This window comes from Heterocephalus glaber, unplaced genomic scaffold (assembly GCF_053883595.1).
Source record: "Heterocephalus glaber isolate CG9 unplaced genomic scaffold, H.glaber_assembly_v1.0 deba00001429, whole genome shotgun sequence".
Classification (NCBI taxonomy): Eukaryota; Metazoa; Chordata; class Mammalia; order Rodentia; family Bathyergidae; genus Heterocephalus; species Heterocephalus glaber.
Genome location: NW_028258294.1, coordinates 34,479,050 through 34,501,205, shown reverse-complemented (window position 1 = coordinate 34,501,205; position 22,156 = coordinate 34,479,050). Strand labels below are relative to the sequence as shown.

The 22,156-nt window shown below is 55.2% G+C and overlaps 1 protein-coding gene across 27 annotated transcripts in view; it reads right to left on the bottom strand.

Annotated features, from left to right (window-relative positions):
* The window catches only part of Phldb1 (pleckstrin homology like domain family B member 1), a 48,348-nt gene that overhangs the window by 11,431 nt on the left and 14,761 nt on the right, over positions 1 to 22,156 (bottom strand). For 6 of the 27 annotated variants that reach the window (XM_021237882.2, XM_087212474.1, XM_021237872.2 and 3 more), the window contains 14 exons: positions 21,100 to 21,225; positions 18,168 to 19,516; positions 15,613 to 15,894; positions 15,041 to 15,181; positions 14,822 to 14,959; positions 12,222 to 12,350; positions 11,719 to 11,874; positions 7,997 to 8,107; positions 7,751 to 7,840; positions 7,037 to 7,180; positions 4,773 to 4,913; positions 3,267 to 3,407; positions 3,036 to 3,138; positions 1,455 to 1,897 (listed from right to left, as the gene is read on the bottom strand). In XM_021237882.2, the coding sequence (XP_021093541.2) occupies positions 1,455 to 1,897; positions 3,036 to 3,138; positions 3,267 to 3,407; positions 4,773 to 4,913; positions 7,037 to 7,180; positions 7,751 to 7,840; positions 7,997 to 8,107; positions 11,719 to 11,874; positions 12,222 to 12,350; positions 14,822 to 14,959; positions 15,041 to 15,181; positions 15,613 to 15,894; positions 18,168 to 19,516; positions 21,100 to 21,225 (3,494 nt within the window). Of the gene's footprint in view, positions 1 to 1,454; positions 1,898 to 3,035; positions 3,139 to 3,266; positions 3,408 to 4,772; positions 4,914 to 5,338; positions 5,513 to 5,864; positions 5,970 to 7,036; positions 7,181 to 7,750; positions 7,841 to 7,996; positions 8,108 to 11,718; positions 11,875 to 12,221; positions 12,351 to 14,821; positions 14,960 to 15,040; positions 15,182 to 15,612; positions 15,895 to 18,167; positions 19,517 to 19,782; positions 19,919 to 21,099; positions 21,226 to 22,156 lie in introns of those variants that run through there. The other 21 variants (XM_021237880.2, XM_021237881.2, XM_087212481.1 and 18 more) reach the window with 13 other exon arrangements.

The window sequence follows — 22,156 nt, the reverse complement described above, 5'->3', positions numbered from 1 at the left end:
GTTCCCTCTTTGCCCAGCCCCAGCAGCATGCCCAGGTTAAGGGATCAGGACTTCCTGCAGCCACTCCCCAGCCAACACCTTTGCTCTGGCTTGGACCCCTGCTTCTTCCACTTCCATCCCATACTTTCACCCCTAGTCCCTGCTTTCCTACCTATCCCCAAGAGGAACGACCTGATATTCAGGGAGAGAGGACCAAAGTTCCCATGCTTCCCAAAATGTCTGCAGAAGGATGCAGATAGTCCAGAAGTTCCTGTTCAGGCAACTCATGTTTGGACAATGGTTCCTGAGCTGCCTTCTATTCCAGAGAGCTGAGAAGCTGGCCCAGCCTCCCATGGCCTACTTAAGGAACACAGACTTTTCTTTCTTTTTTCCTGTTTTTTGTTTATTTTTTGTACTGGGGATCGAACTCAAGACCTTGAACTTGCTAGGCAGGCACTGTGCTGCTGAGCTACATCCCCAGCCTTTTCCTGTTTTTTTGAGACAGGGTCTCGCTATGTAGTTCAGACTGCCCTTGAACTATGTACCCCAGGCCTCCCAAGTGCTGGGATTACAGGCCTGGCAACAGACTTTTTTTTTGGTACCGGAGATTGAACTCGGGACCTTGAGCTTGCAAGGCAGGGCTGAAAACACTGAGCTAAATCCCCAGCCCTAAGAATTATTATTTTTTTTTTTGGTACCGGGGATCAAACTCAGGTCCTTGCGCTTGCGAGGCAGGCAACCGAACCACTAGGCTAAATCCCCAGCCCCTGGCAACAGACTTTTAAGATGCTTTCTTAGCCAGGCATAGTGGTGTACACCTGTATCCCCACACTCGGGAGGCTGAGGCATGAGGATCACTGTGAGTTCAATACCAGCCTGAGCTACACAGTAAGTTCCAGGCCAGTCTGAACTAATAGTTACCCTGTCTCAAAAAACAACAAGAAAACACTTTTTGCTGGCCACAGTGGTACACATCTGTAATCTCAGCACTTTAGGAGGCTGAGGCAGAAGGATCACAAATCTGAGTCCCAGGGCCGGGGATTTAGCTCAGTGGTTTCGACGCCTGCTGCGCAAGTGCAAGGACCCGAGTTCGATCCCCGGTACCAAAAAAAAAAAAAAAGAAACAAATCTGAGTCCCACCCGGGTGTCTTAGTGGGACACTATCTAAAAATAAAAAACAAAATGGGCCGGGGATTTAGCTCAGTGGTTCCACTGCCTGCCTCACAAGTACAAGGTCCCAAGTTTGATCCCCGGTACCAAAAAAAAAGAACATAGGCTGAGCTTGTAGATCAGTGCAAAGACCCTGGTTTCAATCTCTAGTACTACAAAATCACAGTAAAAATAAAATGCTTTCTATTCCAATGCAAGGTCATGCCAATACAATGCAGCTGGAAGGCGCTGAGGCAGCACCAGGCCCTTGGCCGGGGGAGGGCACTCGAGCCCATGCCTTCTGCCTCCTGGCAGGTCAGCCTCACCCTGGACTCCATAAGCCGGCTCTTCTCCGCGTGAGCTTCCCTCAGCATCTTCTCCATCTCCTCAATCTTGCCCATGTCCAGACCACTGGCACTGCAGAGGGAAGGGAAGACAGGCTGTGTCAGGAGCCAGGGGTGCCTGCTAGAGGCCTTGGGCCAGGCAGGGAGGCACCTGGACATGTTGTCGGGGGAGCAGGCAGAGTTGCCCCCCGTGGAGATGCTGGTGTCCATGCTGTCTGAGCTCTCCAGGCTCAGCGTGTCGTAGGCGTGCTCGCCCTCCTCCCCTCGCTCTCGCCCAGCTGGCAGGTGGTGCAGGATGGAGTGGTGCACCAGGGCAGGGAAGGGTGCAGTCCCATGCAGGGCGTCCCACTGGCACTGCGCCTCAGCCGCCGCTTTCTGCTTCAGCTCGGCCAGCCGCCGCCGCTGCTCCTCAATCACCTGCTGTCCTATAGGAGGAACAGGTCAGAGTCACAGGGTGCTCCCACTTGTCCAGGGGAGGGGACACCAGCAGCACCACAGAGGGATGAGGCCAGCAGGGACAGCTTAACACGCTCATCTCCAGGCTGGCAGCCCCACTAAGGCTCCAGTCTCCTGCACAACTGGCCATGGCACATGGTCTGGTGCAGTGCTCTTTCTCCAGGGCACCTGGCTGCAGCTCACAGTGGAAGCCTGAACACATGAGCGGGACACATGTACCCGCCTGCCTGCTGGTGAGGGAACGGGAGGTGGCAGGAGCCCCATGAGCCCAGGGTGCCAAAGCAGACACTCCCACAATGCAGAAGCAAGAGCAATGGGAGCAGGAAAGAAGGCAGTGAGACAGGGAGCATAGTCGAGGGCAGCAGGGAGCTGAGCTGGAGGGGCAGAGCCTCGGGCACCTGGGCCCAGCTCAGCCTGGGAACCTGCGAGGGACCCGGGCAGGACACATCTTGCTGGCAACGGGGCAGGGTTGCCTGGCCAAAGCAATGCCCTTGGTGACCCACGCTCTACTTGCTGGGTTGTCGGTTGAGAGGGGCTCGGCAGGATGCAATTCGAATGGCATAGGAAGCCCCGGGCAGAGGGTATGGGAAAGAGACACAGAGGGGATAAAGAGGAGAGAGAGACACAGACATGGGCTTTCAAAGCAACCCAAACACACTTAACAACAGGACTGCTGGGTCTCCAGAGCCAATGTCTCTGGGAATTTTTTCTGGAAGTCATTAAATCCATCCTACATCTAGGCCTGCTCAGGTCAACAGACACTTCCCATATTGGCTGGCCTCTCTAGAAAAGATGTCACAGCCCCCCAGGCCCTCAGTCCCCTGTTCCAAGTCTTTTGATTTTGGGTTTTTTTGTTTTTTATTTTTTTGGGTTTTTTTGGTACTGGGGATCGAACTCAGGACCTTGCGCTTGCGAGGCAGGTAGCGGAACCACTGAGCTAAATCCCCAGCCCCCAAGTCTTTTGATAAACATCCAGGAAGCTCTTCTTTCAGTGTCCAACCAAAATACTTTCTCCTCTCACCCAGATCCCAATTAAAAGAAAAACATCCTGTGAATGGTGTGGGAGGTCCCCCAGGGCACAGGGGGGCTGGCACTACAGCCACTCACCCTTCTGCTGCAGGGCCAGCTGGCGCTTGGTCTCAATGTCCTGCAGTGTGGCTGCCAGGTTGCGAGGAAGGCTGCCCGTGCCGTTCTGGGCAAGCAGGGCACTCTGCAGAGGGAACAGAGTGCTGGTACCAGGGCTCAGACCACCCCACTCCACCCCACAGTCTGCAGGGTGGCCCTGGCCTTGCCCTAGGACGGCAGTCTCCATTCCCCCACCACTCTTTGTCCTCAGACCTTTGGGGAGGGGCTGCGACCCAGGGTAGCCACACTGAGCTGGGAGGAAGAGGAAGAGGAGCCAGATGAGGAGGGGAGTGGGCCACTACGGGTCCGAGGCAGTGGGCTTGTGGCTTCGCCATCCATCTTGGAGTGGTAAACCTGTAGGGAAGAGACCAGGTGAGCTCTGGCTTCCCCACTAGCAGCCACCTCATGTCCTCTACCCTAGCACCAGGCCTCTGAGGCCTTCGGACTCCAGGTGACAAATGGGTTGAGTCTCCTGGGTTCCCCAATGGGCACATGCTACTGCCAGCTGCTAAGTTTCCTTCCCAGGTTCTTCCTCCCTAGCCCAATCCTGATCCAACCCTGGATCTGAGAAGGGCTTGCAAACTAACCCACACCAGTAAGAAGTTAAGAGCTGCACAGGAGAACAAGGTAGGGGCCAGGTCCTTTCTGGTCAAAGCTCTGCCACTAATAGACTGTGTACCCTTGGACAATTCACTTCCCCACTCTGGGCCTCGGCTTCCTTGTGTGCAAAGGGAAGGTGCAGGACTACATTAATGCATTGTCACGCTCCCTCAAAGCACTGACATACAGTGAATATAGTCTTTGGCGTCAAGAGCCCTGACTCTCCACATAAGCTCTACCACTTTCTTCATAGCTATATGGCCCTGGCAAGTTTTCTTATCTTCTCCATGTCCCAGTGTTTGATCTGTAAAATGAGAGTTAACACCGTCTACCTCAAAGGCTGTGGCAATGATTAAATGGATCAAAACATGGCAAAGTCTCCAGCCAGCTGGGCACACAGCAAGTTACATGAATCAAACTCCTCCCAAAGGGAATGTGGAATTGTAGCTGAGGTCACAGCCTTACAGGTGCAGCACCTTCACTCAAAAATGACTCTTGGGGCTGGGGATTTAGCTCAGTGGTTCCGTTACCTGCCTCGCAAGCACAAGGACCAGAGTTCAATCCCCGGTACCAAAAAAAAAAAATGACTCTTGAATGGTTGAATTTTAGGCACCACAGTAAGTCAGTGGAGTAAAACCAGAGACTATCCAAGTTCCCTTCCTCTGCCACAGTCAGTAGCTGGGCCCACGCCCTCCTCCACAACTACTCTCAGGAGATGGGTATGTCTGCAGGGCTGTCACTTCAGAATTTCTGTCCTCCTTTCTGCCTCCAAATATCACCCTTGGGAAGACCAGGAGAATGAAATATAGGTGTTTCTCCTAGGACATACTAATTCCAGTTGTGAGAGACCCAAGAGTGTGTCCAGCCCTCACTGAGGTGAGCTCTGGGGAGAACCCCTTCCACCACCACCCTCGGACACAAGAGAATGGCCCTCCAGCTGCCCCAGGAGCCAGATGACTACCCATGGAGAGATCCTCAGTGCCCCTTTCAGGCCCAGAAGCCCCTTCTTCCTGTGCTGAGCTGATTATGCATAGTGTACAGTGTGGCTGAGGGGATGGCAGGATGTACTCTGAGCAGACAGAAGCAAGACCTGGGAAGAACTGGCAGGGAAGAGGTTACCTGCAGCTGACGGGAAGCTTTGGCAGGCAGAGGTGGAGGGGAAGAGCGAGGGGAGGCTGCAGCAGGGCTAGTCACCAGCCCGGCCATCAGCTCCTGGTACCACTGCTCTAAGTCTACAGCAGGGAGCAGCAGTTTCTCCATCTGCAGGGGCAGGGAGAAGGCAAGGATGGAGAGGAAGGGCCAGGACAGGAAGGGAAAAGGGATGGGAGGAAGAACAAGAAGGAAGAGGGGTCGAGGAAAGGGAAAGGAAGACCATGTCGGGAAAATGGACAGGAAGGTAAGGGGAAGAAGGGAAGGAAAAGAGGGAGGAAGGAGAGCAATAAAGAGAAGGAAGAGAAAAACAGTGAGATGACAGTTGTCTTGAATGTGATAAAGGCAAAGAGAAACAGTCAGGGTGCAACTCCCAGAGCACAGACGCGTACTATGCCAGCCAGCCAGAGCCTGCAGGCACCCAGCATGCCCCTCAGGCTGGCCTGAGCTGAGATGCTGGTGAGCCCGGGCAAAACAAACACAGACAGCCACACCTGCCATAGGGTGGGGGTGTCAGGAACACACAGACCACCAACCTTGGGTGAAGGCGTGATGGAAGCGAAGGAGGAGAAGGAGGGCAGCACAGGAGGAAGGCAGGTAGTGGGAACCAGGTCCCGGGAAGCAGAGGCCCAGGGAGGCCAGCCTGGCGTGGGGGTGGGGGGCATGGGTGAGGTGCCCCACATCACCTTTAGCTGCTCAAGCGTCACGTACTTGGGGGAAGGCCAGGCGTAGGAGGGAATACAAGAGGTTAATGGGATTGCAACCCAAGACATGGCCCTGCCCACAAGGGAGGAAAAGAGTAGGAAGCAGAGAGCAGAGGCCAGCCTGGAGAACCAGAGTCCTCTAGACAAGATGCTCTTCTCCTAGAGCAGAAAGGCTGCCCCTCCCCGAGCCATCGTGAGCTGATGACAGCTCCTGAGGCCTTGGGAAGAAAGGGAAACACTCTCAATGCCCCTGGCCAGCTGCCCTTCTCTCTCACTGCTGAAGACTGACCCTGCTGTTGCCCCACCCCTACCCAGGCCCGAGGCGCAATGGAGGGCATCCATACTCAGCAGCTGGTACCTCACTGTCAGGCAGGGACTGGGTGAGCACGCTGGGGGAGGTGGCAGAAGCATAGGGGTCCAATCGAGAGCACAGCTGGAGAACCTGTGCCAGGCTCACATACTCCTAGGGATCCCAGGGTAGGGGGAGCAGAGAAGAGATTAACGAGGTTCAATCTGGTACCTAACACCCCACACTCCATGCCAGGCACATATGTCAGCACACAATCCCGAGCAGCGGCAGGTGCTCAGCTGCCTCCTAGCCAGTCAGCTGTGGGAGCAGGGGAACTGAAAAGGCTGGACAGAACTGACTGTAGAAGGCTCCTCCTGAGACCACTTTGGTATTTTATTGCTGCCCCGAGCAGATCCTAGAGATCCATCACTGGACTGGCCCTGGGCTGGAGACAGGTAAAAAAGCCCATGAAGGACTTCCAAGAGCCCACTGAGGCACAGAACCCAGACCCTAGCAAGTCCAACTGTCTCCAGCGTCTGGGTATCCCCAGGCCACACACATGCAGAATGGATCATCAGTTACATCATTCCCCAGGGTCCTCTCCCACCCCACTCACAAGAGCAGGAGCTGGAAACAGGTGGGGAAAGGTGGGGACACACCCAGGGCCTGTGCAAGATAAGTGCTGAGGAAGAGGCTTAGCAGAGAACAGCTAAAACCCCTAGAAGGAAAATGGGCCCACTGGCCAGGGTAAGCACTTAGAAAGATGCCAGCACATTGGATTGTGGTTGGGAAGACAGGTGTGTCAAACCCATCATATATCCTTAGAATCTGAACTTATCTAAGCGCCGGGCATGGCAGGCATCCACAGTGTGTGCTAAATCCCACCAGTGGACCCTAAGCCTGCCTTATCCAGGGTACATGTCCAGGCCTAGCTCCGGGGCCAGCCTGGCCTCTGAGGGTCATGGGAAATGAAAATGAGCCAGAAGGTCCAGTGTGTTGTGCAAACTGGTGAATGACATGCAGAATACATGCAAATCAATCCTCTGATTTGGCATGGGCTGCCCAGGCACTCTATGGATGGCAAAATGGCACACTCACACAAACACCACCAAACTCCGCCCAGCAAACAGTTATTGCCACATGCCCTTCTTCAGCTGGGCCCTGGGAAGCTGCAGGCAGGAGCTCAGTGGGCAGGCTGATAGGCACCCAGCAAAGCAGGGCACACAGTGAGCTGTGATTACCTCTTGTACTTTGGGGCAGAGCAGAGTGGAAGCAGGTGGGGTTAAGGAGACAGAGGAGTCCCCAGCCTGAGAAGACCCTGAGAATGGACCCAGAGCCTTGGTCCCCAGCCCCATCTCTGAGGAATTGGAGATGAGCAGCTGAGCCTACAGAGAGGGTCATGGTGAAGGGGCTCACCTCACACACCTCAGCCACCCGCCCCAGGCCGAATCACTTGTGCAGTGACACAGGGAGGGAGGAAAGAGGTCAGAAAACCAAGTATGTCCTAATCAGGCCTCACACATCAGATGTGCAGACTTGGAAAAGAACTACTTAGGGGCCTCAATGCCCACTTCTAAGCTAAGAGCCTGGCTTCAGGTGGAAGCCCAGAGACCCCCAAGATCAGGATCCCTAAGAACTTTGCCCCTCAAGGTGAGTCCACTCAGCCCTGTCCCCTACCAAACCTCTGAGCTGTCTGCCTACCCCAACCAGGGCCCTTGAGCCCCTTGCATATATCCAGTCACCCCAAATGGTAAGATCAATGGGCTCCTGAGCGCCCAGAAAGCAACAGAGAAGCACCTGGTACCCAGGGAGGTTTAAATCTCAGACCCCAGGGCCATTCCTCCTCATATCTCTCCAGTTTAGGATGATCCCTCCACCCTCGACCTCAGCCACTGGGGTGAAGGTGGCACAGGTTGCTCCCTTGGGCCTGAAGCTGGGGCTGACCCAACTTTTACCTCTTTGAGGGTCGAATTGGTCTTTGGGAAAGGCCTGCCCCCTGTGAGTGTGTGGTATCTCCTTTCCAGCGCAGTCAGCTTCTCCTTCTCCTGAAAGCCCGGAGTGGTCAAGTTAGAGAGAAGTGGGACAAGGGTTAGGGAAGAGCCCCTGTGATGTATCCCTCACACTGGGAAATCCCCACCCCGGCCCTTCTCCATGCCCTTCACCTACCCCACCCAGTCCCTGTCCAAACCCGAGATGGGTACCTTCTGCAGCAGCTGCAGGGAGGCATTCTTGTCCCTGGCCAGGCGCTCTGACTCCTGCACAGCCTGGGCCCGGATCTGCCCAGCCTGACTGTCCAGGATGGCCAGGCGCTCCTGAGGAGATGGGAGGGGTGGTGTTCGGTGAGGCCCAGGGGATATGGGGCTGAGCCCCAGGTGAGACCTGGCTGACTCTCCTGCCCAGAGTCCCCAGGCTCAGGTGAAAGGACTCAACCAGCTCTTCTGCTTGGCCTCAACTCACCCCAGGAAAACTCAGAGTACCCTAGTCAGCTCCTTCTCTTGCTTTTCCTTCACTCCCTCAACCAGTGACCTCTGGGCCACCAGGCAAACTAGCCAAAACCCCTGTCACCCACTACTGCATCCAAGCCCTCTGCTTTCCCAGCTGCGCTTCTCACCAGCCTGCTGCTGCTGCTCTCCCAGCTTTCTGATCCACTCCACATTGCTACAAAATATCTCCTTAAAATGGTTTTTGAGCTGTGTTTGCTTATCTGAATTGTCCAGTCTTTCTAAATATAATATACACTACTTGAGCAACTTTGTGGGTTTTTTTGGGGGTGGGGTTTTTATTGGTACCAGGGATTGAACTCAGGACTTTGCGCTTTTGAGGCATGGGCTGGCACCATTGAGCTAAATCCCTGGCCCAGTAACTTTGTTTTTGAGACAGGGTTTCCCTATGTTGCCTGAGCTAAACTTGAACTCCTGAGTTCAAGCAATCCTTCCGCTTCAGCCCCCAGAGAACCCAGGGCTACAGGTGTACACGAGCATAACTGGCTTTTTTTTTCTTTTCTACGTGTGTGCGTGTGTGTGTGTGTGTGTGTGTGTTTTCGTTATTGGAAATTAAACCCAGGGCCTTCATAATAACCTACATCTCTAGCATTTTTATTCATTTTTGGTATTCTGTTTTTGAGACAGGGTCTTACTATGTAGCCCAGGCTGGCCTCAAACTCTCAGTGATCCTCTTGCCTCAGCTTCCTGAGTGCTGGAATTACAGGAATGCATGGCTCCTCATTACACACAGGATGAAGCACAAACTCCCTAACCAGCACCCAAGGGCTTCAGGAACAGGTTCTACCCTTTGCCTGCTCAGCCCTCTATGTACCCTGGGTTCAGCCACAATGTAACTCGGCTGTGCAGCTGTGTGCTTTCAAGCCTCCCTTCTATCTCTCCCTCAGCCAGGGGTGCTGTCCCAGGCCTCTGCACCTGTGCTGAGCCTGTCAGCCTCCAAGACTAGACCGAATGCTACCTCCTTCCCAAAGCCAACTTTGATTGTGCCTCAATTTCTCTGTTCCTTCCTCTGTGTTCATATTATTCTATATCGCCATGTCCCTTGCCTTATTGTTATTTGTCAATATATCTGTCTCTACCACCCACTGCCACCTCATCCTAAATATAAGATCTGAGGGCAGGACAACAGGATTTAGCATAGTGCCTGGCTCAACAATCATTTGCCAAAAGAAAACAGAAAGATACTAAGTGAGAGAGGATAAGCGCTAGGGAATATGGGCAGGGTTAGTTCCAGGAAGGCTTACGGAAAGAGGCGGTCTAAACCACCCCTCTGAGGAACAAGATTCCTCAGAGAGGAATGCATAATGCATTCTCCCTGTGGCTGAGGCTTGAGCTCCTGCATCAGTGTGTATGCGTGTGCCATTTGCCTGTCTGGAGTGTGTGCAAGGTGAGGACAGTGAGATCGAGGGAGCTGTGTCCCAAAGTGGTGGGAGAAGAAAGCATGAAGAAAGAAGCTGTGCTAAACCTGGAGTCAGCCCAAGAAAAGCAGCAGGTTAGGCAGTAACTCTCACAACAAGAGCCACCATGTCCACAGACCCCAGGAGGAGCCAGGAACTCTGCTGGATGTTTTGCATTTGTTACTTCATTTAATCTTATGAGGCTGGTGCCTTTAGTGCCCATTTCATAGGTGAGAACACTGAACTTAGCTCCTATATTTAGGAGCTAAGGTCTCAGCTAGCAAGTAGCAGAGCTAGGACTAGAACCAGATCTGTTGGATTCCAGGGATAGTACTCCCCCAATCACTTTGAACCAGAGTAGACAGAGGGTCACGGGGTTCTAGGGCAGGCAGAGCCTGGGTGCAGGGTGAGGCTGGGCACAGGGAAGAACATGAGGGAGAATATGACACCCCCACACATCCAGGTCTCAGAGCTGAACTTGTTTGCCAGAGGCTAGAGTGGGCATGGAGAGGAAAGAAGTGGAGTCCATACTACTGACCCCTCCCAAACTTCCTGGAACTTATGGCCTCTAGGACCTCAAAGAGATAGGAATAGGTGATCTAAAGGCTCCTTGATGAATATCCTCAGAAGGAAAGCAGAAGAGGCCAGAGAAATGCCAGCCTCTATACCTCACACAGCACAGTGGAAGGACCATTATGAGCCAAGGCAGGCCTGGGTTCCAACTCTGACTCTAAGCTGGTAGCCTGGGAGGCTTTGGATAAATGTGTGGCTTCTCTGAGCCCTAGTTTTTCTCCCTATAAGATGGGGATAAGAGTGCCTGCCTTGTGAAACCACCCTAAGGACATGAGATGACCCAAGCAGTCCCCTGGTAGGGAGCCTAGCACACACACACACACACACACACGTGCTCAGCAATTTGAAAAATGTATGCATTTGTAAGGCACAGTAACTCAGAGAGAGAAGCAAAGGGCCTGGACTTGGGAGGTCCAGTAGCTCCCCACTTACCACCAAACACAGGCTGGCCAGCAAGCCCCATGACTCACCGCTTTGGGATACTGCTCCCCTATCTCACTGTCCTCAACTTGCACATACTCCAGACAGGCAAACTGCACACTCACACACATGGATGCAGGAGCTCAAGCCTCAGCCACAGGTACGAGAGTCTCCTGGGCCCTCCTTCCCTGCCTCCTCCAGACATATGCACATCTAGCCCATCATCCAGCCATGCCTGGTCTGGCTGAGATCAGAAACAATCACAGCATTAGCGCACCAAAGCCTGTCAGGATACCATACTCAGTCCTCTTGTTTATAGCTCTCAGCCGTGCCAGGGCTGAACCAAGGCTGGAACCCAGGTGGGTCCCTTCCTTGGACCCCTGGCCAGCTCTAGTGTTCAGACGCTAGGTCTCTCTAGCCCCAGCTCTTCAATCAGACAGAACTCTGTAAGGACAGGGGCACAACTGGGGGTGTAGCTCAATGGTAGAGCACCTGCTTAGCAAGTAGGAGGCCCTGGGTTCAATCCCCAACATACACACACACACACACACACACACACACACACACATACACACACCAGCTGAGGTAAGCCTCCCCCTCCATTTTTCACTTCCTGCCCAGACAGCGCCCATTTCTGAAAGTAAGCCAACTGGACTTTCCACTGGAAAATGGAGGGGACCACAGGCACTAATACTAGCTACCCCTTATGGTTAGGGTTAGGGTTTAGTGTGAGGGCCAGGACACTATTCTCAATTGGGGGTCCAAGAAAGGGCATCCACCTGGGTTCCAGCCTTGGTTCAGCCCTGGCATGGCAGAGCTATAAATAAGAGGACTGAGTATGTTGTCCTGGACGCCACCCTTTTCTGAGTGCTTTCTGTCATCATGCATTCCATCCTGCCTTACATGCTAATTCTCACAATGGCCTGCTGTAGTTCTGATTTTACAGACCAGGAAACAGAGGCACAAAAGGTGAAGTTAACTTTCTTGAAGTCAGCCCTGCTCTTGAGCCCAGGGACAGGAGTGGCCGCCCACCTTCCTCTTGGCGATGCTGAGCAGCAGCTCCGCCTTGTTCCGCAGCAGCCCCTGGCCCGCCAGCTCTCGCTCCTCCTCCGCGCGGCTCTCCCGCTCCAGCTGCTGGAATTCCAAGTCCTCGAAGAGCTTTGTCTCAGTCTCTAGGGCCTCTGCCTCCTTCAACGACAGTGATATTGAAGGGTTGGGTGGTGCTCACCCTGCCACTCTGGGGCCGGAAGGCCAGGCCACAGAGATTGGAGTGGTGGGGGCTCGACCCGACCCGGGGAATCTGGGCAGGGAACCTGTCCCCTCCCGACTCCCTCTGCTGTGCTCCACTGGGCCCCTTTCGCGGGCATCACAGCCTGTAGCGCTGGTCCCCCCAACCTCGCCTGTCCCCTCCAAGCCACAGCACCGACCCTGGTGTCCAGCAGCACTGCAGGGGCCGGGCGGTCCCGTCCCACCGCTCTCCTCTCCTCAGTCGGGGTGGGTGGCCCGCGGGGGCCGGGGAAGGGGCTGGAACTGACCCTTCTCAGCTGCTCCTGTAACTGTTCCCGCACTGACTCGGGGCAGTTATCGAGCTGCGTCTGGAGCTCGGCGTACAGTGCCTGGCGGGCCTCCAGGTGCCTCCGTCCCGCGGCCAGCTCCGCCCTCTCCTGGTCGGCGGGAGGGGAGGGAGGCGGGGCACAGGGGAGAGAGAACACACACTCCTCAACTCCGGCCCGCGGCGGAGGGCGCGGCGTGGGGACTCGGGACAGGCCAGGCGTCTGAGGAGCAGGCCAGGGGTAGGAAGAAGACAGCGGAGAAGGAAAGGCAGACAGGGAGAGAGGCTAGGAGCGGAGGTGTAATGCAGGCGCAGGAACCTGTTACATAGGCAGGGGTAGGGGACAGGGAGAGGGAATTGTGGTCTCTTGTGTCCCTAGAACTAGAAATGTTTGGGAAGGTCCTAATACAAGGCCTTCTGTTTCCTCTCCAAATTCGTAGAGGCCAAAGCTGGTGCCACATGGCAAAAGTGGAGCCTCACATTCGACCACTGCCCAGAGACCAAAATTAACCCTGGGGAGACAGGACATGATGGTAAGGTGTTAAGTCCAGAGGTTGGGTGTGAATGTTAGAGCTACAGCTGTGCAACAGCGGAGGAGGGGGACCCCAGTCCGACTCCCAGCCTCCCTCCCCTCCTGCCCAGGTTGGGGGTAGGGTGCTGGCACTGCAGGCTGAACTTGAGTAGGGATGAGGGCTGCAATTAGTTGGCCGTTGCCATGGTAATAGGAGCCCCAGGAGTGGGTACAGAGAAGGGGTGGGTGGCTCTGTCTGGGGCAAGATGACACCTCTGAGGGTGGGAAAGGGGAAGAGGGGAGGAATTGGTGAGTCACCCCTCCCAAGGACAGGCAGAGGAGAAACAGTTATTACTGATTCCAAAGCCAGAGTGGGGCCATGGGCTGGGGGCTGGGACAGGAAGCCCAATGAACTGTCATCATCACTACCATCATTTGTCACCACTGCTGCCACCACTACAACCTCAAACAACTAGGCCCAGAGGAAAGACAAAGGCCAGGCTTCCAAGCATCCTCAGGTCAGTGAGAAGTGAGGAAGGCAGGCTCCTTGTGAGCATGCTGGGAGCAACCCCCTGTGCTGTACCTGACCCACTCACCCACCCATGCCCCTCCACCCACCTACCCATCCCAGGAGGGAAGGCCCTGATCAAGCCAGTTGCTGAGGTCCAGGCAGTTCCTCATTCTTGTTCTCAGCGGCCTCCAGAGTGGACAGAAGGATGGGAAGCCACCATTCTCCCCTCCGCTTGGGGTAACTGAATCGGGAAAGCTAGGATGGGTAGCCACTGAGTTGGCAGAAAGGCCCTGTCCAAGACCTCCAAGGCCATGCCAGAAAGTGGACCTCATTCGGCAGCTACAGAAGGTAGGCAGGGGAGGGGGGTACAACATAACCTGCCTGCCCTGGCCTGTAGGAAGCTGCCAACTATGCTGTAGGCAATAGCCCAGGCCCTTCCAGGGAGAAGAGCTGTTCAGGCTGAGCAGCTCTTCTGCCAAGCATTTCCTTCATCCTTATACCCCTCCTGCCAGTCAGTGGCCCATTAAACAAAGTTTAGCTGTGCCCTCCTGCCAGTTCCTTTTCTGATCAAAACCATGGGGTCCCACCCCAAGAAAAGAAGGAGGCAACATTAGAGGGGAAAGGCCAGGGGCACAAAGGCACTGTGGAGTTAGTGCAAAAGCAGGCATGGCTCAACCCTGCCTGGGTGGCCTGGCAGTTAGGGCATGCAGAGCGCCCAGGACAGTGATTAGAGGGGGCATTAGTGCAGGCTTGGTTGACAAGCATGGAGTTAATTTGACACAGAATTTGGGAGTGTGGTTCTGGGGGCCAGAGCCAAAGCTCCAAAAGAAAAAAAAAACAAAACAGGGTCAAAAAAGTTTTAAGGTCATCAAAATTGAGGGCAAGAGGTAGACAGTTTCAAAAATCCAAGAGGAAAATTAAATTCTTAGGAAAATTCTGTCAAATCCAGAATAGACGACCCCTCTCCACTTCAGAGCTTTTGGCACGCAGTTGGGCATCTTGGACATGGCTGGCATGGCCCCTTGGAACGGAGCAGCCCCTGCAGGCTGGCGCAAAATCTGAAAGGGGCAGGGGCAGGAGCTGGGACCACCTGAGATGGGAGGCTGCAGATCCTGAAGGCAGGGGAAGCAGAGGCCTGCAGGCCATCTCCCAAAGACCACATCCTAAGCACCTGAGGCATGCTTGAGGGAGATGTTCTTCAGATGGCAGGACCCAAACCTGAATCACCCCAGGCCCTGAGACCTCAGGCAGTGCTCACTGCCTGAGAAGGGGCTTTGGCACTTCCTGGAAGGACCATAAAGGACCAGAATGGCAAACACCCAGTCATCCAGAGGTAGCAGAGACCAAGAGAAGACCTCAAACACCAGCCCAGCCCCTAGCAGCACCTTCCAAACTGGTACCTTCCACACAGGACAAGGCCCCCCTGTTCCTGGAGGGCCAGAGACTACCTGGTACACAGGACGCATGATGAGGTGAAGGGTCCAGGGCTCCAGGGAGGGCATTTCTCCTTCTCTCCTGGGCCAGTGGTACCCAGCACTGGGCTGGGCCACGTGTGGGTTACCTTGTCTCTCTCCTTCTGAATGCCTGTTTCCAAGGCCACCAGCTTCTCCTGCAGCTGGTCCACTGCCTTCTGCTCCTTCTGCAGCAGCGCCCACTCTGCTTCCCTCTCCCCTTGCAGCAGTGCCCGCTCCATTTCAGCCTGAGGGCAGACACCAAGGTCCCCATCAAGACAGTGAACTCAGGTCCCTATTTGGGGATAGCACCCTGGAAGCCTGCTTACCTCTCTGGCCGCCTCCTGCAGCTGCTGCTCCAGCTCCTTCACATGGACCTTGAGCTGCTCCACACGGCCCAGCACCTGAGCCCGCTCCTCTTCCAGGACTAGGATCTCTCCCTGGAGTTTGGTGCTAGGTGCATCTTCATGCTGGAGGGGAAAAGAGCCATCAGTGGGGGATGCCTAGAGCCCCCACAATCAGACTAAGAGATCAAATTGCCCATTCCTCAAGGCACTTGGAAGGGTAGCTGGACTGAGACAGGAGGCTAATCCCCTCCTTGCCAGGGAAGCAATACAGGATCAGCCACAGGGAATAAAAATTTACTAGCATGCTAGGCCTAGGTGGAGCCCCAAGGAAAGGCAGGTCATAAAGCATATTTATAGCCCAGGAAAGTCCTTGCCACCTCCATTTTCTTCCTTGCCACCTCATTTCTGCACCTCTAGTTTCTGGTGTCTTCCTAAGCTCTATCCTTCCATTACTTCCCTCTCACAGTACCCTGGCATTCACACCAGTCTCAGTGCCCCAAGGTTTGTCCAGCCAGCCCCAGCCCCACCCCTCACCCTGCCGCCAGTACACCCACCTCCTGCTGGGTGCTCTCTGTACTACTGCACTCCTCCTTCAGATTTTCCTCATCTGAGCGCTCCACACTCTCCCATAGGCGTTGGGTGGCACCTCCAGGCTCCTCGCTGCCCCGCCCAGAGGACACAGCGGCCCCTGCAAGGCCTCGTGAGGGCCTCTTGCCTGCCAGCACCAATGCGGCAGTGGCCTCCCCAATACTGGGCAGCTCCCCGGCCTCAGGTCCCCCATCAGCCCGGCTATACTCAGCACACAGATTCAGGATGGTCTCCAGGCGCTGGCGTTCCTGGGGAGGATAGACAGAGTGGGTATGAGTGGGAGAAGGGCCAGCCCTGGGGCAGCTAGAGCCACGCTGTTTCCTGTTGGAAGGGCGAGCTAGGACACTAGAGGCTTGGGGTTTGCAACCAAGTCAAGAGAACCCCAACCCCAAGATCTATGGAAGGCAGAGTGCTCTCAAAGAAGGGTGCTCCAGAAGTGGTGGAGGAACTAGGCTGTGTGCCATCTGTCCAGGTGGCCGGTCCCTCCCACCTTCCTGTTTCCTTTCCCTTCTCATTCTGTCCCAGGATGGGGTTTCCTTGTCGTCACACAAGGACACATCCAAACACACATGGAACACACACAGGTAGGCAGACTTAATGATGAGCCAAAGATCAACTCAGGGGCTCGTGCTGACTACAGGCACAAGGGCACACTGGTCTGACACACAGGTACATGTGGACACAACATGTGCACTGGCCGTGCAGCAACAGGCAGGCACACATACAGACACCAGCCCTGACATGCACAAATGCACACACAGATAAACACAGTCTACATACTGACAGGTGGGCACCCACAGTGTCAGACAGGGCTGGGAGGCAGACCCATGAACCCACAGGGTCCAGACCCACATGGACAAGAAGCAGCCATGGGTCACAGTACTCCTTGTCCTACCTCAGCTCCAAGTCTCCTGCAGTCAGCCCTTGGCTCCTTACCAGCAGAGAGGGCTGCTGCTAGTCTCTGAAGGCCCAGGTCCAGGAGTAAGTGCTCTAGGACCCTGGCACTGAATCCAGCCTCCCTACACACACCCCTCCCAGAAACAGTCACCTCTCAGGGGCCTACGAGTGAAGGACCAATGGCCCAATCCTGTTCCTGGTCTCGGTGCCACTCTCACATTCATAATACCCCAGTCCTGAGTCCCGGACTCCGAACCTTCATGACCTCCTGGGGGTCCCTCAACCTCCTTAAACGCCCCAGTCTCAACACTTACCCAGCTTCCCTTCGGCTGCTCACCCAGTTCCATAACAAAAAGTCCAGGAACCAAGCCTCAGCACCTAGGAGGCTGGGCCAGTGCCCCGCCCTCACCCTAGGACCCAGATAAGCAGCCTGGTTCAGGTGGGAGGGGCAAAGTGGGCAGCCGCCAAGACTTAAAGTGGCAGGTGGGGCAGGTCAGGGCTGGTGGTGGGTGTGTATTTGTGTGTGGGAATGGGGGCAGGGAACCTGAATGAAGGAGCTGGAGACTGCTGGGCCTGGCACACTGCTTATGCCAGGCTCACTGCCCCATTCAGGATGAGACTCCAGGGCAGCCAAGATTTCAGGGGAGGCCAAGTCACAGGGAAGGGAAGGACTGGGGACCTGCCTCCTACCCAGCACATGGTCCCACACCCTCACCGGAACTGGCCAGCCTCTCCCCAAAGGTCTCCAGGCAAGCCTCCCCCATTCTGGTCCTCCTCAAACCAATCCCAGGTTGCTGGGCCCCCAGAACCCTGTGCTTCTGCTCTCACAGGAGGACAGAATCCTTCCTGTATGGGACTCAAACATGGGTACACCATCCAGAGCGCTGTGAGATCCCCACACTATCTGGGGAATCCCAGACCCCACCTAGCACAGATGGCATCTCCAGGACAGCTGCCCTGAGCCACACCCAGCCCCTGCACACACCCACACGCATGCATGCAGATGCATATGGTCACAATCACACAGGCCACACAGGCTGCTCACTCTGTTCCTTCCCTCTTCCTTGCCACCCACACACCCAGATGATCCCGCCTGGACCAGGGGGGACAGTTCCCACTCATTTGTAGAAGCCAAAGAGAAGGAAGAATCAAGGACCAGGAGCTTTTCTAAAGAACAAGCCTTAGACAGAAACAGAAAGACCGGAGTCTTGGGTTCCAATTCCAGCTCTGTCACAATTTGTTGTGTGACTTAGACAAATCCAGTTCCATTCCTGGGCCTCAGCCTTTTCATCCTTTCAACCTGCTCCTCAAATTGAATGTGCAATGTTTTCCTAGAACTTCACTATGCTTAGATAAATAATGCGAAACTTATCTGTACATATCAAATGCTATGTTGTAGAATACGTGCAAAATGAGCAAGACTTTAAAATAAAGCCTGAGAGAGTGAGAGTCCTCTGGGGGACCAGGACCATGCGATACTGGTCACCAGGTATACCCTGAAAGTGGAAATGCTTGAGGGGCCCAGGCTCTGTCCAATGGCTCCTCCTGCTCCGCCAGCTGGCCTACCCATGTCCTGGCACAGACCCTGCCTTGGACAGAGGCATCCTCCCTGGCATCTACTCACCAGCCTCTCCATCTCCTGCTCCCGCAGCCTCTCTTGGCGCTGCCGCCGGTGGTACTCCAGGAGGTCATCCTCATTGTCACTGATCTCTGTGATGCTATTTTTCCGGTCCCGAATGACAGGAACCCGCAGATCCCCACTAGAGAGCTTCCTCTGGGCCCGGGGGCTCTGGCGAGGCGAAGCCCCAGTAAGAGAGCCCAGACTATAGGCTGGGCTCAGCCTGCCACTGAAGCTGCCCTTGCGGGGTGCCAGGGACTCCCCCAGTGTGGGTGAGGGACTCCGTGTCCTGCGGCCCCGAGCCCCGAGTGTCAGGGAAAAGTCCTCTGGTGAGGTTCCATGGGCAGCCCAGCGGCGGGGCCTTGGGCTCTCTGCCACTTCCCTGGTTAGCTTGGGATCTGGGGTGGTCCGGGCAGGCAGTGGGGAGAGAGTGCGTCGGGACAGAGATGGGCTCAAGGGAGGAAGTTCTCGCATACTGTCCAGGCCCCGCCGGCCCAGGCGGGGGCTCTCAGGAGGCTGTAGGGTTCGAGTGGAAGATCCATCTGAAAATGTTCGCCCTACCAGTTGGCGTGAGGGGCTGGTTGTCAATACCCGCTCAGTGCCTGGAGGCTCACAGAAAGGGCTGGGAGGACGATCCTGGAGTGTGCCAATCTTGTTTCGGGGAGCAGGGACTGGAGGCTGGAACTTGGGACTGCCAGGAATGCTGGTGGGTTGGCTGCGGGCACCAGAAGCTGAGTATTCACTCAGGCTAATAGCCACCACAGGCAGCTGTCCACCCAGCCGGGGGCTCTCAGTGGCCCTACGGGCCTCTGCCAAGACAGTGGCTGCAGGGCTGTCAGTCAGCAAACCCCGTAGACCAGGGCTGGTAGGCCTCTCATGACCCCCTTTCCTACCCAGCCGGGGGCTGTCTGAGGAGCGGGCACCACTTGGACGGGGCTGTGGGGGCTGCAGGGCTAGATGGTAGCTGGAGGAACGAGCAGGCACGAGCGGAGGCACAGAAGGTCCTGGCTCCTGCCCACTGGGTGAATGGCTGGCACAGCTTCCACTGCTGGCTGGTGAGGAGAGTGGAGAGAAGGCTGGAGAGGTGTTCTCATAGCTGGAACCCACAGACATAGCGCCAGGGCTGGTTGCGGGGGAGAGCAGGTATCGCCCACCGTTAGCCATCGGCGATAACGGGGAGGTTGCTGCAGGCTTCTTGCCAGCAGCTACAGACTCCTCTAGCACCAGTGAATCCATGATTTCTTGCAAGTCCTTCTCAATTGAGCTCACCAGGGAGCTGTGGCTGGCACAGGCTGAGGGTTCCCGGGTTGCAGGCTGTGGGGCGTGATTTCCATTCACCAGACTTTCTGATTCACCTGAGGGGAAAGCAAAGAAGCTTCGCCATGTATGCACAAGAATGAGGGCATTCCACCTTCTTCTAGCACAGTGGGGCTGCAAAGGCTCTGGAGAAGCTAGGACATCTCTGTCACTGACCTGCTCTGCAACTTTGGTCAAGTCCCTTGCCCTCAGTTTCCTCTTATAAAAGACGATGTGCAGGGCTCTCCTGCCTCTAACATTTAATGACTTAGGACAGATTTACCAACAATGTCAGAACTTCCAAGCCCAGTTGTTGCCAACTCACCTCAAGCCCAGACTCCTCCCTGCCTTGGTTTCCCCAACTTCCTATACCTCTCTTTCAGGAAGGACAGGTGGGCATTCTGCAAATGAGATAGGAACCTACTGTGGAGCTGGACAGAAGCTCCAGGGCCTCCTATTCTAATAGGACTTCAGAGCCTCCCAACTCACCAGCCAGAGGCCCAAGGAAAAAAACAAAGCCTGAGGGCTGGGCCAGGGGTGTGTGTGGCACTGTTCTGTCCAATCAGAGGCAGGGGAGGGACCCAGGGCTAATGGCTGGTTCCTGGAAGCAGAGCTGGCCCGCTACTAGGTGCAGCTCAGTGCCTCCAATTATCCCATTAAGCCAGGCCAGCGAGAGCCTGCCTTTGCTGGGCCCCAGCCCTTGTCAACCAACCAGGAGTTTGGAATCCCTGGAACCACTATCCTGGAACAGCCAAGGAAGGGCATGACAATGCTGGGGCGGGGACAGGGTAAAATTAACTAGGGAGTGGACTGAGAACTCAGGCTTCCAAGCCTCTGAGCCTCCAGGGGACTGCAAGATACTAAGGTTGGAGGACAGAAGAGCCTTTGCAAGACTGATTTGGTCCAAAGTAATGAGGACTATCTGGGCACAGAGGGACTGCCATGAGTACTAGTGATTCCAGGACCATTCACTCTTCTTCAGGGCCCCAGAGAGTACATTTAGGCCACTGAAAACCACCCACCAGGTATACCTGACATGCATCCACCTGCCCTAGCACCACACTGGCACCTTGCGCCCCACAGCCATCTGAATGCCAGGGCCCAGTCTAGGCTGGCAGCCTCCTGAACTACACCCCACACCCTAGGCAGCTGGCGGGGGTGGGGGGGAGCTGTACTGGTTCCTAGAACAATCACCAATTCTCCTCGAGGGATCAATAATTCACACACAAGCTGCAGCTGCTCCTCTGAGTCATCAACAGGCATAACATGGTCTGAGGGCCAGGGACGGCCCAAGGACATGATCACCAGCAGGTGGTATCCATCAGAGTTTACTGGAGTTCAACCGAAGGTTCAGGTCACCCTCCAGGATGGCACTGAATGACATCTTCCAGAGCAGTAGGGTTCAGGCTGGAGGAACCTTCTATCCCTCGAGGCACATGATTCCCTAATTTCAGCCAAGCAGCACTGCCTTGTGTCTCAGTGGCCCCATGGCCTGGTATTCGCCACCAGCCCATGGCAGGTGACAGTGGGCCCAGACCATGGATACTGTCCTGCCCTAACACTCCAAGAGTGCCCACAGTGGGCAAGGGGAACTATCCAGTGGGCTCTGCCTACCCACCCCATGCCTCAGCTGGGTACCTACCAGAGCCAGGGCCATAGGGGGGCCCAGCGGCCCGGCCCCCCCCTGGAATCATGCTTTTCATCCACTTGGCTTCAGCGGGATGGTTAAACCGGAGGAAGGTGGACTGACCCAGGCATAACATGCAGCCTGCAGAGAAAGCAAACATTTGCAAGAGCCAGTCAGAGCTGAAGCCACCCCAGCCCACAGCACCGGAGACCCATCCCCACCTGCACTCAGCGTCCACCCAGTGCCCACCTGTCCCTGCCCGTCCCTGAGATGGGCCCCCCAGGGCTCCAAAGCCAGGGCAGAGAGGAGAGAGCACTGGTGGGCAAGTGCCAAGATCTGCATCCTCCTCCTAACTCTTCTGAGTAGCTGTGTGATCTTCGAGTGAAGTCACTTCACCTTTGACTCTCATTTTCTCATCAGAAAAATGAAATGATACCACTGACCTTGCAGGCTTAGTGTGTGTGTGAAAGTACTCCATCAGTGCAGAAAGTTCTTTCGAGAACACAGACACTCATGGGCCCCCACCCCAACCTGTATCCATGATCCCTCTAATTGCCCCTTTAGAAGAAGGGTTAGTTTGAGAGGCAGCAGTTTCTGGGGTCACACCAAAAAAGTCTCTGAGAAGCCAGGCGTGGTTAGATACAACTTTAATCTCAGCTACTTAGGTGACTGAGGCAGGAGGATCTCCATAACTTCCAAGCCAACCTGAACAACTTAGTGAGACCCTGTTTGAAAAGCGTTAGAGACAGCTTAGTGATACAGCACCCCTGGATTCAATTCAGAAGTACTGAAAATAAAATAAAATAAAATAAAATAGTAAAACAACTCTGAAATAGGGAACAAGGCAAAAACATGGATTTGTGTGGGGCCCAGAAATTTTTTCTTTTGTTTTTAGAGACAGAGTCTCACTATGTAGTTCAGACTGGTCTCGAACTCACTATGTAGCCTAGGCTGGCCTCAAACTCGCAGTAATCCTCCTGCCTCAGCCTCCCAAGTGCTAGGATTACAGGTGTGCACCACCATGCCCATCCCCGACTCTTTGTTGCATGGCCTTAGGAAAGCTGCCACCCTC